The 17246-nt window shown below is 41.3% G+C and overlaps 1 protein-coding gene across 2 annotated transcripts; it reads right to left on the bottom strand.

Moving 5' to 3' along the window:
- Positions 1 to 1294: 1294 nt before the first annotated feature.
- LOC141213736 (RNA-binding protein 4-like) lies at positions 1295 to 16788 on the bottom strand. 2 transcript variants are annotated; one of them, XM_073665329.1, is made up of 4 exons: positions 16642 to 16788; positions 5691 to 6111; positions 3075 to 3679; positions 1295 to 1968 (listed from the first exon to the last, which is right to left on the bottom strand). In XM_073665329.1, the coding sequence occupies exons 2-3, from the start codon at positions 6100 to 6102 to the stop codon at positions 3084 to 3086; spliced, it is 1008 nt and encodes a 335-aa protein (XP_073521430.1). In that variant the 5' UTR covers positions 6103 to 6111; positions 16642 to 16788; the 3' UTR covers positions 1295 to 1968; positions 3075 to 3083. The 2 variants fall into 2 exon arrangements, with proteins under 2 accessions (XP_073521430.1, XP_073521431.1); XM_073665330.1 differs by having other exon boundaries at positions 3169 to 3679.
- Positions 16789 to 17246: the final 458 nt, after the last annotated feature.

The raw sequence follows: 17246 nt of genomic DNA, 5'->3' as shown, positions 1-17246 counted from the left end.
ACTCACCCTTACTGACAGTTGTGAGAAGAGCCAGAGATGTTTGTAGTGGCTCAGCACTGCTCTTGCTGCCAACATCTACTGATGTTCCAAGGAAGGGGAGTAGAGCGGTGCGGTATCACTAAACACTTCCTGCGGCTTTCCTCACAGCAATCAGAGCAAAGCTGACAGCATTGTGAGAGGAAAGCTGCAAGAGGGGTTTAGAATGACAAATATGCTCTACTCCCCTCTTGTAATCACCATAGGTGCAAGCTGTGATGAGAGCAGAGTTGTGTCATTACATTCATATCAGGGGAGAGAAGTGGGTGCCACATTTTAAAGTTATAAATCCAGTGACAGACATTTTTAAAATTGCACTTCCAGAAAGACATTGCATTGGCCATTATGGAATTGGTACAGAGGCTGCTTTACTCAGTGTGTACCAATTTGAAGTAACCCACTTCAGTTCTGTCATGCCACATAATCCAGAGACTCCCTGAAATATTCCAAAATCGGCAAGCTGTGTCTATCGGAAGTCACTTTCCCTATTCAACCATCATTTTGAGTCTAACCGGGATAAATAGAGAATGGGACTTCACTCCACATATAGGACTGTTTGGGGTCATTCGTTACACCAGAGGGACAAAAAAAAAAAAAAAAAAATTCATTTTGACCATGCTTGATCCAGATCATAGTTCGGCACAAATTAACACACATGCACTTTCAAAACAGCTCTTTTATTTAGGAAGAAAAACCAAAAACCAATGTTAACATACATTTCATACAAGCAAGATAACATTTTTTAATAGTTTTACTGCACATTACTTCCCTTCTTGCTAAAACATCTACTATGGTAGGGGAAAAAAAAAACCTTGAAATATAAATTCCTAAACAGAGCTTACAAAAGCACAATTAGTAAGAAGTACTTAAATATACTATGCACACAACACTAAACCAGTTACACAATTTGTATGTGGTGATATTTTACACTAGTATACTGGATTGGGAAATTTTATTTTGGAGGCAAAGCAATCTGTCCAACGGTACAGGCCATAAGCCTTGCAATTCTTTAAAAGTGACCTTCCATCCTGGGATAGAAGGGACTTTTCTCATGTATAGTCACTGTCACTATACTTGGCCTCCGTTCACTTCAACAGTGTTCCTTTCCTTCCAAGATGGATGCACAGTGGCATTGGGAGGGCAGTAATATGGCTGAACCATGCCTGCACGAAAAGAGGGCTGAGGACACAAAGTAGGGCGACTAAACATGGGAACTGTATAGTCACTTTGCAGTTCTAGTACTAAGTCTTTAAATGAAAAATGATATTCCTTCTCCATGAAGTGCACACTAACGACAAGACGGATGGCATTTACAGAAAATGAATTAAGCTGGAAAAGGCTTTTGTAAACTCTAAATTAAAGCAAAAAGTAATGTTATCTGGTTAAAAGCGAAATGTATTAAGGTAATAAATGTCAATTGAAATACGGCATGTAGATATATAGAAATCAGTAATTCAGATGCGTGGAAGCTTTTGCATAATGCTGCGATCCTCCAGAATGAAGGTTGGCAATCCAGTAACATGAAGATCAGATGACCGCTGGGTTATTTGGACTATCCCAATGGCACAGGGTTGAGGAATATTGTATTTCAATATGCCCAATCCTTTAGTTATGGGAAATAAGACACTACCAGAGGGTCTGGTGGCATCCTACGCCTCTTGCCACATTGAAAGCACATGCACGCTTTGAGGAATTCGGGGTAGTCAGAAGAAATAGCTGTCAGCCAAATGAACATTTGGCCCACAGCTATCTACAGTGTATTGTTTAAAGAGATGAAGCTACATCTATATTATTTACCCCTACGGATAATTCATTAGAATAATTGTTGAAAAAAAAAATGTATGTAGCAACGTTGTTACACAATTTTGAAGTTCGGCCGAAAACTTATTGCAAACGCGACTGAAGACCACGACGGAGCCGAAAATATCTTACCTAAAATACAAAAACAAAAAAAGGGTAGAAAATTGCAATTTCAAAACATAACTGAAATATGTATTTCTACTTTAGTTAAAGTGGCATCAGCAGACTAACACCCATACCAAATAAAAAAAATAAAATTGCAGCTAACAAGGCAAAAATATCTCGTCTGTTCCATGGTTTGTGCAATTTCATTCTATTCCTCCCCGTGCCTTAAGCCTCTGCTCTACACAATCAGGTAATTAGTGAACACCTGCGATTCTTTCTATGTGCAGTTTACTTTCTTTAAATGACAATTGCGTTGGCTGTAAGACGTGACATTCAAGCAAGTGCCACCCGTTGAGGTTGGCCAGCCAATCAATTGTATGGGTAGAATATATATAACAAAAAAAATAAAAACCGACTACCGCTGATAACCCCTTACTTTAGTCATTACTTTCGGGTCCCTGTTGACATCAGGAAATGCCACACATTATCATTGCAACCAGTAATTCACTGGGCAGGAGTTCGTGTGCAGTGAGACCAGGAAGCAAAACTGGAAGCAATATGACATCAGCAGAGGCATTACTACTTTTCAGCCCATTTGGAGCTTTAAAAAAATTAAAAATTGATTGGCTGGACAATTTTTATCTGTCATTTATAGAGTTAAAAGTAGAAAAACGTATGAAAAACGAACTGTTAAAATAGTAGCACTAAGCAGCTAGGTGAAGTTATTCATAATCTCAGCTAGGTGCATTTAATTAGACGATGGTACGCCACAGCAACGCAAAATCTACTACTTTTCTTAAAAAACACCTTCTTAACCTTGCATAATGACGAGTTGATAACTTACCTGCAAATATAGGGCATCTAAAATTAACATTTGCAAAACCTAAGGCATGCACTGATCAAATGCAAATTATGGCTGACAAGACACAGGCAAAAAATGTGACTACTCTAAAAAGGACAAAGGGGAAGCAAAACAGCTTCTGTTTAATGCGTTGTCTTAACTGAACCTTTTGTGAAAAGGAAGAATACAGAAATTAAAAAACACTATCCGGAAAAAGGCAGCAGACAGAAAGGAAAAGGATTAATTACCAAATTATAAAATCACGAGGGGAAGTTAAATAAAAAACCCTCACCTCCTGAGCTTAGTAATACCGCGTGCGATCAGCGTAGTTATTCCGCATGTATCGTGGGGTTTCATAGAGAGTGTTACGCATTGTAGGGGCTAACCTGCGATCAGCGACATATTCATCCACAGCGGCGGTCGCAGGAGGAGGAGGCGGCCGACGAATTGGGCTTCGCTCTCGTGCGTAATAGCTGGGAATTGGAGGAGGAGGTGGTAACGCATGCCTCTCGTATGGAGAGGTCTCCAGACGTTTTCTGTGTGATAGACCGGACATTGTTGGAGGGGGGATAGGAGGCATACGACGATCCATATAGGCATCATACGATGAGGGGCGTATGCGATAACGCTGGTAATAGTCAATGAGGTTGCGGTGTTCCCGTTCATAGTACATACGCTCGTAGGCAGCAGCCGCCGCATTGCGCATAGGGACATAAGGATCTGCGAAAGGGTCATGACCGTAAGGCGACGCCAGATCCACCTCCTGAGCCATTTGGTCTAATGGACACACTCCGGACCAGTGGCCATCCTTCCCGCAACGATAACACTGACTTCGTTCTCCCATCCCCGGGGTGACTCGCAGACGACTCGTAGAGAGCTGAACGTGCATCCGTTTGCCTTCAAGAGAGCAACAACAACCAACAATGGTCAGGACAGCTCCCTTATTCAAGCACCAATATGACCAACTACAAATGTTACAGCAGTTCTGAATTAGTATACAAAGACCAAAAAAAGTCACAGCTATGGCTATGAAAAGCTATTAATAAAATAAAAAATTGGGTTTCTGTTACTTGAATAACGTGGAAAGAGGGCAGCTACCTGGCACCACTGACTTGTTCAGTACTGAAGTAATGACAGTTACTTACCTTTTATGGTCATGGAATCAGCAATTTGAGAAACTAGATTTGTACCTTCTTTAAAAAAAAAAAAATTCATATAATTCAAGCATGTGAAGTTAAACACTAACTTTGATACCCTTTAACTATACAGCAAGTGTTATGTCTGGTCTAAATAGATATATCCCTTTAATGGCAATGTTTTACAGTGACTCACAAAGGCATGTAACCAGTGCGTGAATAGTTGGGATCTTATGTTCTAGTTGATGTGTATTTTAGTCAAACTCGCTGTGCTGCTGGTAATGCATCGCACAGTAAACAAACCATGCTCAAGTTTTTTTTTTGCCAAACCTTCCTGGTTACTGCATGCAAAGAGTTTACTCCTCATTTAATTGTTTTAAGTTTGGATATAAGAACTCATTCTTATTAGGAGCGGCTTCTTCATTTTGGATGCCTACCTGAAGTACACAAGAAAACGAATCAATATACAGGGCTGTGGAGTCGTGGACCGACTAAAATATATAACAAATTTGATACAGTATTTCAATGCAGTATGTGTTGAATATTTTTTCATAAGAATTAGGGAAAGTTATGAAGTGTCCTATAAGTGTCTGTTCTATTCCTGATCCAAGATCTAAACTTTTATTGGACGAATCTGTTCTCTAGCATTAAAATAATTAGATTAGATTTGAAGTCATCTGTGGAGGTTCTGATGGAGGCGATACTATTTCTCAGAACAAATTCATAGACTGCACAAGTGTTATTCAATATGTTTGTTGAAAACTGCCCCCCCCCTCCCACTGCATAGTTACAATTTATTAAGTTTGTGTTCTAAAGTAGTATTCAAGAAATAGGTTTTAATGTTCTATGATTATTGTATCATAATGGTGATTAAAAGACTGATATTTTACTACAGTAGATTTATCACTGAAACATGAGCCATGTATGAGGGAGTCCGTCAGGGAAATTGAGTCGGGAGGTTTGGCACACAAGTTTGCCGAACCTAGCCATTTTGGTAGGAGAGGACAATGATGTGTACAGTCATGGCCTGACATCAGTGAAGGCGAAAGGGAGGATCAACATGTTGCATTTTATCATGCCAGATCTTTGGCTCTTAAAAATAAAATGTGCAGCTACAAGTGTCTGATGGCATCTTAGTCGCTGTTAAAATAAAAATGTACACTACCTCAATCCCAGAGACCCATGAGGAAGTCAGCAATAAGACATCCTAAGAGTCTGCCCAGTGAAAAAAAATATTACCACTTAAAACTTCAAATATATATAAGAAAATATATAGGATGTACACCTCTGTTCCTTGAAGGCACAGCTAAATATGGCTGTAAAAAAAACAAAATGGACAAACCTTGATTGCTCCAGTGATGGCGCAAAATCTAAACCTTTGAAACTTTCCTTACACAGTGGCACTGTTTCAGTGATATCAGCCCTACAATCCCTAGCAGTTGTGCAACAACCAGCAAACTCTGATTAATTGCAGCATGCAACATTTATCAGAGCTGACTCCTGTTTTGATGGACTAAAGGCTGCAGCCAATCAGTTGCCGGGGTCATGTTACTGGCAGAAATTGCAGTTTGGGAACTGTGCCACTCCGCCAGGCAAGTATCAAGGGTTTTTATTTTAGGATGGGCCCTGGAGCAATTAAGGTGTAGTTCAGTAGTGGACATAATTTATAAAAAGAAATGTATGAGAAAGAACTGAACAAACAAGGAAGAGAGAAAGAGGCCTATCCAACTCTGCTACATATTTTCACAAATAATCCTAACTACGTATTTCACCTTTAAAGTCATAGTTGTTTAGATTTCTGATGGCTTCAAGTGCTTCCTCTGCTTTCTCCATGTGAACAAATGCAAAATCCTTTACAATATCACATTCTAAGACAGCACCGTACTCTTCGAACTTTTCTCTCAACTCGTCACTGGTGCAGTCAGGGCTGAGGCTACTGACGTGAAGCTTTGTTGAAGCTTTTGGCTTTCCTCTGCTGTGTTCCACATTAATGCAGACATCATGCAATTTATATTGGTTCAGATTTGCAACAGCTTCGTCGGCTGACTTTTTGTCTTCCATATGGACAAAGCCATAATTTGTTATGATGTCACATTCTGTCACTTTCCCATACTGTTCAAACAGAGTCTTCAGTTCTAAAGGAGTCGCCTCAGGAGGGATGTTACCAATAAATAGTTTCACCATCTTGGCAAGCTTCAAAAGAAAAAAAAAAAAAAAGAAAAAAAGACAGTGAGCTTTAAATGATACTTAAGTGAGTAGAATACAGACATGGCAAATTTAAACTAACTGCATCCCTGGAACTGATTCATGACCCAGTGATGCTGCATTAACATTTTTTGAGATACCAGAAACCACAATTTTGGGGACACCCTTTTCACCAAAAAACTTTTAGGTGAAAACATATTGACATATGAACACCACCTTAAGTGAAACATGGAAGTCTGGATGAGGCCTGAGGTCTTGTCTTAACAGGGTGAGCTGATGTTTTTATTGGTATCATTTTGGGATAGATATGACTATGGTGTTTACCAGTAAGGTCAATTTCATATTCGGATAGCTGACTTGTGGATGCAGTGATACCACGTAATTATTTTAAAAAAATATTTTAATAGGGGAAAAGATGGTGGCTATGCATATTTTCCTTTTTAATGTATTTGTTAAGTCTCCTTTTAAAGGACTTCAATCTGCGCTTGTCTGATTGCAACCATATGCAATGGATATAAAAAGTCTACACACCCTGTTAAAATGCTAAGTTTGTCATGTGAAAAGAGTCATACCAAGAACAATCGGTTCAGAACTTGTTCCACCTTAATGTTACCCATAATCTATAAAACTCAAAACAAACCCCAATACTGGTGTATTTTTTTTTATTTTTAAGAACAGTTGCATAAATATACACACTCTTAAACTAATTTGTGGAAGTATCCTTTTAACCCCTTTACGACCAAGGGCGTATTAGTACGCATCTGTGCCCTGGGCCTTACGGACCTGATACGTATTAGTACGCCCTGGCGATTTCACCCGCACACAGGCGGGTGTCACAGCTGACACCCAGGGCTATGTGCAGGGAGCGGTCTCGCACCGCTCCCAGCACATTAACCCCCGCAATGCTGCGATCGAAGTCGATCGCAGCATTGCGGTGGCAAAGGGAGGTGATCGCCGATACTCACCTCCTCTTCCGGCCTCCAGAGATATCTGCCGCGGCTTCCAGGATGTCATGCCGACTCGATGTCGTCCTGACAACATCCGGGTCACCAGACAGCAGGAAGATTTGGACATGCGCAGTGCATCTCCAAACAATCTTCTCCCTGTCCAGCGCTGACAGCCTGCATGGCACAGGGATGGTGCTGCATTCCTGTGCCATGCAGGCGATCAGAGAAAAAAAAAAGTGAAAGTCCCATAGTGGGACAAAGTAATAAAGTATAAAAACTATCAGAAAGTGAAAAAAAAAAAATATATATATAATCCACCAAAAATAAAAATATAATGTACCCATCAATAAATGTTCTAAAAAATAAACAAAAAAAAAATAATCAATAAAAGTACATATTTGGTATTGCCGCATCCAGAACAACCTGACCTATAAGACTGTCCCACTAGTTAACCCCTTCAGTGAACACTGTAAAAAAAAAAAAAAAAAAAAAACAAACAATGCTTTATCACCATACCGCCAAACAAAAAAATGGAGTAACACGCGATCAAAAAGACAAATATAAATAAAAATGGTACCGCTGAAAAAGTCATCTCGTCCCGCAAAAAACAAGCCGCCATACAGCTCCATCAGCCGAAAAATAAAAAAGTTATAGCTCTCAGAAAAAAGCTATGCTAAAAAATATTTTTTTCTATAAAATTGCTTTTATTATGTAAAAGTGCAAAACATAGAACGATATAAATGTGGTACCGCTGTAAACGTACTGACCCGAAGAATAAAGCTGCCTTATCAATTTTACCACACGCGGAACAGAATAAAAAAAACAAAAAAAAAACAATTCCTAAATTGTTGTTTTTTTTTTATTCTGCCTCCCAAAAATCGGAATAGAAAGCTATCAAAAAAAAATGTCACGTGCCTGAAAATGGCACCAATAACGTCAACTCATCCCGCAAAAAACGAGCCGTCAAATGACTGTGCCAAAATCTGGAAAAATTATAGCTCTCAAAATATGGCGATGTAAAAACTAGATTTTACAAAAAATGCATCATTTAGTGTGTGACAGCTGTCAGTCATAAAAACCCCGTATGATTCTGGTATTGCTGTAATCACACCGACCCAAAGAATAAAGTCGTCTAATCACTTATACCGCACGAGGAACGGCGTAAAAAATAAACTCAGGTTAGAGTTGGGCTAGGGTTGTGATGGGGTTGGGATTTTTTTCAAAAGTAAGAAAAAAAGATGACGATATGGCAACTAGTGTTGAGCGCAAGTGCTCGCTACTTCAGTTTGCATCGGGTGTTCTGGCATGCATTGAGTATCGTGGGTATTTGAGTGACATGCTCGAGTCTCCGCCCTATATGCTTCACGGCCCAAAAAACTTTGCAGGGATTGCCTGCCATGCACGAGCGATCCCCGCATGTTTTTTTTTTGGGTGTCTAATAACCGTGAAACATCCGGGCGGGGACTCGAGCATGTCACTCGAGCACACGCAGTACATGGTGCATACCTGAGTACCCTATGCAAACTCAAGTAGCAAGCACTTACGCTTAAGACTAATGACAACTTATTCAATATGATGACCTAATGTTATCAAATTCTGTGTCGTACCTCTGGGTTCAAAATGTTCACTATAAATCCTTGAGGGGTATAGTTTCCAAGATGGGGTAACTTGTGGGGGGGCTCCAATGTTTGGGCACACAGGGGCTCTCCAAACGCAACATGGTGTCTGCTAACAATTTGAGCCGACAGCTGTTAGCGGATACCATGTTGCATTTTAAGAGTCCCTGTGTGCCCAAACATTGGAGCTCCCCCACAAGTGACCCCATTTTGGAAACTAGACCCCCCAAGGCACCTATCTAGATGCATAGTGAGCACTTGGAACCCCCAGGTGCTTCACAAATTGATTCATAAAAATGAAAAAGTGGGGTTTTTTTTCACTTTCATTGCACAACATATTTTGGGGTCCATTTTTTCTTGTTACCCCTGTGAAAATAAAAAAAAATTGGATCTAAATTAACATTTTTGTGAAAAAAGTTAAATGTTCATTTTTTTCTTCCACATTCAAAAAATTCCTGTGAAGCACCTGAAGGGTTAATAAAGTTCTTGAATGTGGTTTTGAGCACCTTGAGGGGTGCAGTTTTTAGAATGGTGTCACTTTTGGGTATTTTCTGTCATAAAGACACCTCAAAGTGACTTCAAATGTGATCGCTAAAAAAATGGTTTTGTAAATTTTGTTGAAAAAATGAGAAATCGCTGGTCAACTTAACCCTTATAGCTCCCTAACAAAAAAAAAATGTTGGTTCCAAAATTGTGCTGATGTATAGTAGACATGTGGGAAATGTTATTTATTAACTCTTGTGTGACACATCTCTCCGATTTAAGGGCATAAAACTTCAAATTTTTAAAATTGCTAAATTTTCGCCAAATTTCCGTTTTTTTCCCCCACAAAAACGCAAGTGATATCGAAGAAATTTTACCACAATCATGAAGTACAATATGTCACGAAAAAACAATCTCAGAATCAGGGGGATCCGTTGAAGCGTTCCAGAGTAATTACCTCATAAAGTGACAGTGGTCAGAATTGTAAAAATTGGCCTGGTCATTAACGTGCAAACCACCCTCGGGGGTAAAGGGGTTAATTTATGACAGGATTCAGTCTTTTTGGTAAGCGTATCAGAAAGGCACTCTTAGAATTGGCAGTCTTTGCAGTAGCTCTCCAATTTAGTCAGATTGCAAGGGAATCTCGTAGTGTACACTACCCTCTTCAGGTCAACTCACAGATTTTCAATTGGATTCAGGTCAGCCATTTCAAAACCAAAATCTTCTGGAAAAGCCATGCCTTTGTTGATTTGGAGGTAGGCTTATAGTTGATGTAATGCTGAAATTTCTCTTAGCAGATACCTGAAGATTTTAATGCAAAGTTGACCGATACATGAAGATTTAATACTCTTCACCTTGACTAAAGCCTCACTTTCAGCTGCCAAAAGAAGCTCCTCGGTATAATGCTACATCCACCATACTTCATGGTGGGTATGGTGCTCTTTTGGTGATGTGCAGCTTTGGCTTTGCACCAAACATACATTTTGAAATTATGAACAAAAAAGTTCAACCTTGGTCTTGGTGGTCTCATCAGATGACATGTTTCTTTCTACATGCCTTTGGCAAGCTTGATGTAGATTTCGGGAAGACATTAGGAAGACCACCGACGTTAGAGGTCGCTTGACCTGTCACATGACGTCATGGAAAGTCCTTTTAGACCATCTGCCGGGGGGGGGGGGGGGGACGACACACCAGGATTCATCACTAAGGAGACCGGGGGCCATCGGAAGGCAAGTATAATGTTTATTTTTTATTTTAACCCCTTTCCGACCATGTCAGTACGTAGCTGTGCCCTGGGACTTATGGACCAGCTACGTATTATTACGCGCGCTGCGATCGCGCCCGCACACAAGTGGTGCGATCGCCGCCAGGTGTCAGCTGTGACAATGTGCTGGGAGCGGTCCCGCACCGCTCCCGGCACATTAACCCCTGCAATGCTGCGATTGAAGTCGATCGCAGCATTGCAGTGGCAAGGGAGGGAGGTGATCGGTATACTCAGCTCTCCTGCCGGCATCCAGCAATGTCTGCGTCAGCTTCCGGATGTTGCCATGACAACATCCGGGTCACCAGGACGTTAATGTCTCCCCTGTGTGCAGCGCTGACAGGCTGCATGACAAAGGGAGCTGCTGCTCTCTATGCCATGCAGCCGATCAGGCTGCAAAAAGTGAAAGTCCCATAGTGGGACAAAGTGTAAAAGTAAAAAAAAAAAAAAAAAAAAAAAAAAGCAGAAAACAATGCTTTATTATCATACCGCCAAACAAAAAAATGGAATAAAACACGATCAAAAAGACGAATGTAAATAAAAATGGTACCGCTAAAAACGTCATCTTGTCCCGCAAAAAAACAAGCAGTCACATTACTGTCGGCCAAAATATGGAAAAATTAGAGCTCTCTTGGTGATGCAAACACTAGTCTTTGCAAAAAAAGCATCTTTTAGTGTGTGACAGCTGTCATTCATAAAAACCCGATATAAATTTGGTATTGCTGTAAAAAAAAAAATAAACTCTAGGGTTATGGCTGTGCTACGTTTTTTTTTTCAAAAGTAAAAAGAAAAAAAAAAAAACAAAAAAAACAAACACACAACAATATGGCGACCAGTGTTGAGCGCAAGTGCTCGCTACTAGAGTTTGCATCGGGTATTCTGGTATGCACCGAGTATCACGGGTGCTCGAGTGACATACTGGAGTCTCCGCCCCATATGCTTTGCGGCCCAAAAAAACGTTGCTGGGATCTCCTGCCACGCACAAGCGATCCCCGCATGTTTTTTTTGGGTATCTAAAAACCGTGAAACATGCAGGGCGGGGACTCGAGCATGTCATTCGAGCACCCGCGATACTTGGTGCATACCCGAGTACCCTATGCAAACTCAAGTAGCAAGCACTTGCGCTTAAGACTAATGACAACTTATTCAATATGATGACCTAATGTTATCAAATTCTGTCGTACCTTTGGGTTCAAAATGTACACTATACCCCTTGATAAAGTTCTTGAGGGGTCTAGTTTCCAAAATGGTGTCACTTATGGGGGTTTTCCACTGTTTAGGCACATCTGCTAATTATTCAAGCAAATTTTTCATTCAAAAAGTCAAATGGCGCTCCTTCCCTTCCGAACCCTGCCGTGCACCCAAACAGTGGTTTTCCCCCACATATGGGGTATCTCAGGAGAGATTGCACAACAAGTTGCATGGTGCAATTTCTCCTGTTACCCTTATGAAAACGCAAAACTGGGGGCTGAAAAACATTTTTGTGGGAAAAATGTGAACATTTTATTTTCACGGCTCCATGTTATAAACTTCTGTGAAGCACCTGGGGGTCCAAGATGCTCACCAGATATCTACATAAGTTCCCTGAGGGGTCTAGTTTCCAAAATGGTGTCACTTGTGGGGGGTTTCCACTGTTTAGGCACATCGGGGGCTCTCCAAACGCAAAATGGCGTCCGCTAATTATTCAAGCAAATTTTACATTTAAAAAGTCAAATGGCGCTCCTTCCCTTCTGAGCCCTGCTGTGCGCCCAAACTGTTTTTTTTCCCCACGTTTGGGTTATCTGCGTACTCATGGGAAGTTGCACCACAAATTTTGGGGTCCATTTTTTCTTGTTACCCCTGCAAAAATAAAAAAATTGCGGTCTAAAGTTACATTTTTGTGAAAAAAAAAGTTCATTTTTTTCTTCCCCATTCCAAAAATTCATGTGAAGCACGTGAAGGGTTAATAAATTTCATGAATGTGGTTTTGAGCACCTTGAGGGGTGCAGTTTACAGAATGGTGTCACTTTTGGGTATTTTCTGCCATAAAGGCCCCTCAAAGTCACTTCAAATGTGATGTGGTCCCTAAAAAATGGTTTTGTAAATTTTGGTGGAAAAATGAGAAGTCGCTGATTAACTTTTAACCCTTACAGCGCACTAAAAAAAAAAATGTTTTGGTTCCAAAATTGTGCTGATGTAAAGTAGACATGTGGGAAATGTTATTTATTAACTATTTTATCTAACATCTCTCATTTAACGGAATATAAATTCAAATTTTGAAAATTGTGAAACTTGCCAAATTTTCAATTTTTTCACAAATAAAAGCAAGTGATATCAAAGAAATTTTACCACTATCATGAAGTACAATATGTCACGAAAAAAATCTCAGAATCAGCGGGATCCGTTTAAGCGTTTCAGAGTAATTACCTCAAAGTGACAGTGGTCAGAATTTTAAAAATTGGCCTGGTCATTAACGTGCAAACCACCCTCGGGGTTAAATTTTTATTTTTTTGACAGGTACTATGGTACCCAGGTTTGGAGAATCTCCTCTCCTCCAGACTCTGGTACCATCCGCACATTGAATCACTTAATATCCACATGTGGTCATGCAGATATTAAGCAATTCAATGCAAGTCAACGGCAATAAAAACGCAGTGCTTACGCAAAATAATTGGTAGTGCTGCAAATTATTCCGCAATGATAATCCGCAGCAGAAATTTCCACAGCATGTGCACAGCACATGCGGATTATCATTGGGGGAACATTGCAGACCTTCTACCAAGCGTTTAAGTGTTTCTGCGGCGGAATTGCTTAATAAAAAAAAAAAACAACAGTGGGCACACAGCCTAAGGGTAAAGTGCCCCCTTCCTCCTCTCACCCTCAAAATCACATGACATCCTCACATGGCATGATCCACCCCCTGGCCCCTCCACCAGCAACCCTGACTACAAAAAAGTAACAAACACTGGTGAGTACATGATAAAAATAGCAGGGGCCTAAAAGGCCCCCGTTCCGTACAGATGTGGTTTTCACCAATAAAGCATTGTTACACCAAAATGCCTATAAAATTTTTTTTATATGAACAACGGTATATTACCAACAACATACTTGAGGAATACCTAGAGTTTCAAAATTCAAAAGTAATTTTGCAGATAATAGCAAAAAAGTAAGCACCAGGGCCTAAAAGGCCCCCGATACACATTGTAGGGTTAACATGATACCTTGGTTGATGAAGTCAGTCCTGTGGTTCTTGTGTAATCTTTACTTTCAGTTTGGAGATGATATGCTCTGCTTTGGGGCAGCCAGGGGGGTGAGGTTGTATCTGGTGCTCTGCTTACATATTCAGCTGTATGCTCTTATGGCAGGTCACTGTGCCTTCACTGACCTGCCTCCTATTTTACCTAGCCCTGCACTACTAGATGCATTATGTAAAATAGGAGGCAGGTCAGTGAAGGCACCGTGAGCTGTCATAAGAGCAGATGAATATGTAAGCACAGCACCAGATAGAGCGCCCCCACAGGCCATCCTGAAGCACAAGCATATCATTATCTATAAACAGAAAGTAAAGCTTACACAAGAACCACGGGACGGATTTCATCAACCAAGATATCATGTTAATCAGTGTAATGTTGCCCACCTGACAGTATGTAGTTTACTGAGCACAATCCTGCTGACAGGTATGCTTTAAAGGCGTTGGTCGCCTTTTGTCAAGCACAAAATCACTGATTTCCCGGTGCAGTTATCTTCTCATTGGCTGATCGGTCATTTCCCATCTCAAAAGAAAGGCAAGCACTTTTTTTTTAAGCCACCATTGTAAGTGCATAAAAAAAAAAAAAAAAAGTCTTTGTAACATGGAATGTACCATTTATGCTTTGTTAGGTGCAGGCATATTGAGCACAAACTGTATTATATAGCCAGCAACCAAAGGTAGCACTGATCGCCACTGTATAACCCCTTACATGGAATCCGTCAGCAGTTTTTTTGCTATGTAATCCGAGCACAGCATAACGTAGGGGCCGAGAATATGATTCTAGGATATCCCATGCCATCATGTGACCACAACTTCTGACTAAGCAAGAAGTCACAAGCTCTCAACGCAAGTCTATGAAAGCCAGAAAGAGGGTCTCAGACTTGTATTGAGTTGTGACCTCCGACAAACTCTGGAGCAATACAGCAGATAAACTGCTAGAGAACAACAGGAGCAGTGGTGATGGGAGAAGATGGCACAGATGAGAGTACAGACAGAAGCACCATTCCAGCGCAAGATAAAAACCAAAATCCCGCTGGAGTTCTGCTTTAAAGAGGTGGTGCACGACATTGTATAACGTCCCCCGTAGATTTAAACCTTGCAAGTCTTTGTAAATACCTACTGCTGCCATACATGGCTGTAAGCAGCGCCACCGCTGACCGCTTGATACGCATCACGTGAACCTGGCTGCAGCCGCCGGCACCTTGCAGAATTCCCCAGATGTGGCCTAGTTGCATGCACTCACCCTGATTGACAGGGCTATGTTACACCGAGTGCAACAGTCCAGTATCCAGCATGCGCTTGCGGTAATGAAAGCAGAGAGGGAAAGCGCGTGCTGGATATTGGGCTGTGACTTGGGGTGAAATGCCACCCACAGCCCAGTCAACTGGGAGGGGAGCGCATGCGACTGGGTCACACATGGGGAAATCAGGAAGCTGACGTGACATCAGAAGAGGATGCAACCAGGAAGGGAGGGAGTGGTCACATGATTCAGACCGAGCTAGCAGCGACAGCGCCGCTCACAGGCACATGGCAACAAGAAGTATTTACAAAATTTTAATTGATGGAGGCATTACACAGTGTAGTTGACCATCCCTTTAGGCTATGTGCCCACGATGCAGAAATGCTGCATAATTTTTCCGCTTCTCCCTGGCAGGAAAAACGCATGTGGATGTTGCATGCGTTTTTCCCGCCAGGTAGAAGCATTTGTCAAGCGTTTTTGCATGCATTTCTGCATGTGGGTTATCAAGCACTTTTCCAAGCTATTTTAGCATCACTTGGAAAAGTGCTTGACAACTTGTTCACACTATATAAATCCATGTAACCGGCATGGATTTATAGTAGTGTGACCAAGTTAGTTAAGAAAAAAAAAAAAGAAAAAAAAAAAAAGATTATACTTGCCTTCCGATGTTTTCTCTGCAGCGCACGATGTCTTGCACTGCTCGCGGTGGTGTGAAGGACCTGTGATGACATCACTGAGTCATGTGTGAAGGACCTGCGGTGACGTCATTGAGTCATGTCACATGACAATGACGTCACCGCAGGTCCTTCACACCACCCTGAGCAGTGCAAGAGACCGGACGCAGCAGAGAAAACACCGGGAGGACATCAGAAGTTAAGTATAATCTTTTCTCTTTTTTTTTTTTTTAGTTTCTATGGTACCCAGGACTGGATGAGTCTCCTCTCTTCCAGACCTGGGTACCATCCGCACATTGAACAGTGTTATATCTGCATGTGCACATGTAGTCATGCAGATGTCACACGGTCCAATGCAAGTCAATGGCGGCGATTACTCGGCGTGTCCGCAAAATTAATTGACATGCTGCAGATTTTTGAGCGCAGCATAAATGCTGCGGAAAAATCCACAGCATTGACATTGCGGCTTGTCATTGGGGACCATGGAGGATGGATTACCAAGCGTTTTAGCTACGTAAATTCCACAGCATAAACGCTTGGAAAATGCTTAGTTGGCACACAGTCTTGAACTACCAGGTCATCTTACAACACAAATAACACCGTAAAAACAATGGCGGCATAGTGTGTCCCCCTATTTTCTAGTACATGATATAGTATAAAATGAATGTTGTTAAGCTTTGCCTAAAAAACAAAACAAAAAAAACACACTTCGTTACGTAATCAGAATAATTCAAACTTTGGGCTTTAACAAAAAATATATACATTATATAGTTTTAATAAAAGGGACAAAAGTGTGAAACAAACCGAAAAGGGACAAATAAAGATTATCTTCTTCCCCCAAGATCAGCTCCTACAGAATATATAAGGAAAGTTCTGGAAAACCGAGTAGGTCTGCAGTGAGCTCTAGTGTAGCCCTCAGGAAAGCTCATTCACCAGGGACACAACACCCAACATCAACCCTACGCCAGCTCCTACACACATACCGGACGCTAACGGACCGATTTCACTTGCGCCTATGCCGCCGTTATTCAGCGGTAAAAATCGATATAACACCCGGATAACACTCACCGTACAACCACACGAGCGAACGACACAAAATGGCAACTGCCGAAGCTGCGCTGTAAGAGCTGTGAAAGAGATGGGCGGGGCTCACACATAAACGCCGTTGATTGGTCAGCTCAGGCTGCGTTTTACATGATGATTGGTTAGTTTAGTTTCAGCCTTGGTGGACAGGAAGTGGTTCGTTACTCGGCGGCAAGCACTGGCGCGCTTCTTCCTGAAGGCGGCGGCCATTTTGTCGCTCAGTGATTCCTATTCACGCTTGTTCTCGGTAGCGCCGTGTAAAATGGTGAGCAGGAAACTGCTCAGAACAGAAACGTATAGAATGAGTTAGCGCATACGCGATACTGAAGTGATACAGCGCATGCTGTTAATGTTTTACCTCATAAGGCATGCAGCCATTTTATGCTGAGGTAACTTCCCATTCTGTCACGTTTCCACAAAGTTTTTCCTCACGTGTGAGCAGGAATTTGCACCAATGGCCTCAATGCAAAATCTCAGACTTCCACAGCCTATTTTCCATTTTTGCTTCTTCCAAAGGCCATAACTTTTTATTTTCCATCGACATGGCTGTACAAAGTTTTTTTTTTTTTTTTAAAGAGCGAGACGTATTT

This window comes from Phyllobates terribilis, unplaced genomic scaffold (genome assembly GCF_046119375.1).
Source record: "Phyllobates terribilis strain yellow unplaced genomic scaffold, ASM4611937v1 Scaffold_211__1_contigs__length_3443825, whole genome shotgun sequence".
NCBI lineage: Eukaryota > Metazoa > Chordata > Amphibia > Anura > Dendrobatidae > Phyllobates > Phyllobates terribilis.
Note: the sequence above shows the minus strand (reverse complement) of the source record. Positions and strands in the feature narration are given on the sequence as shown.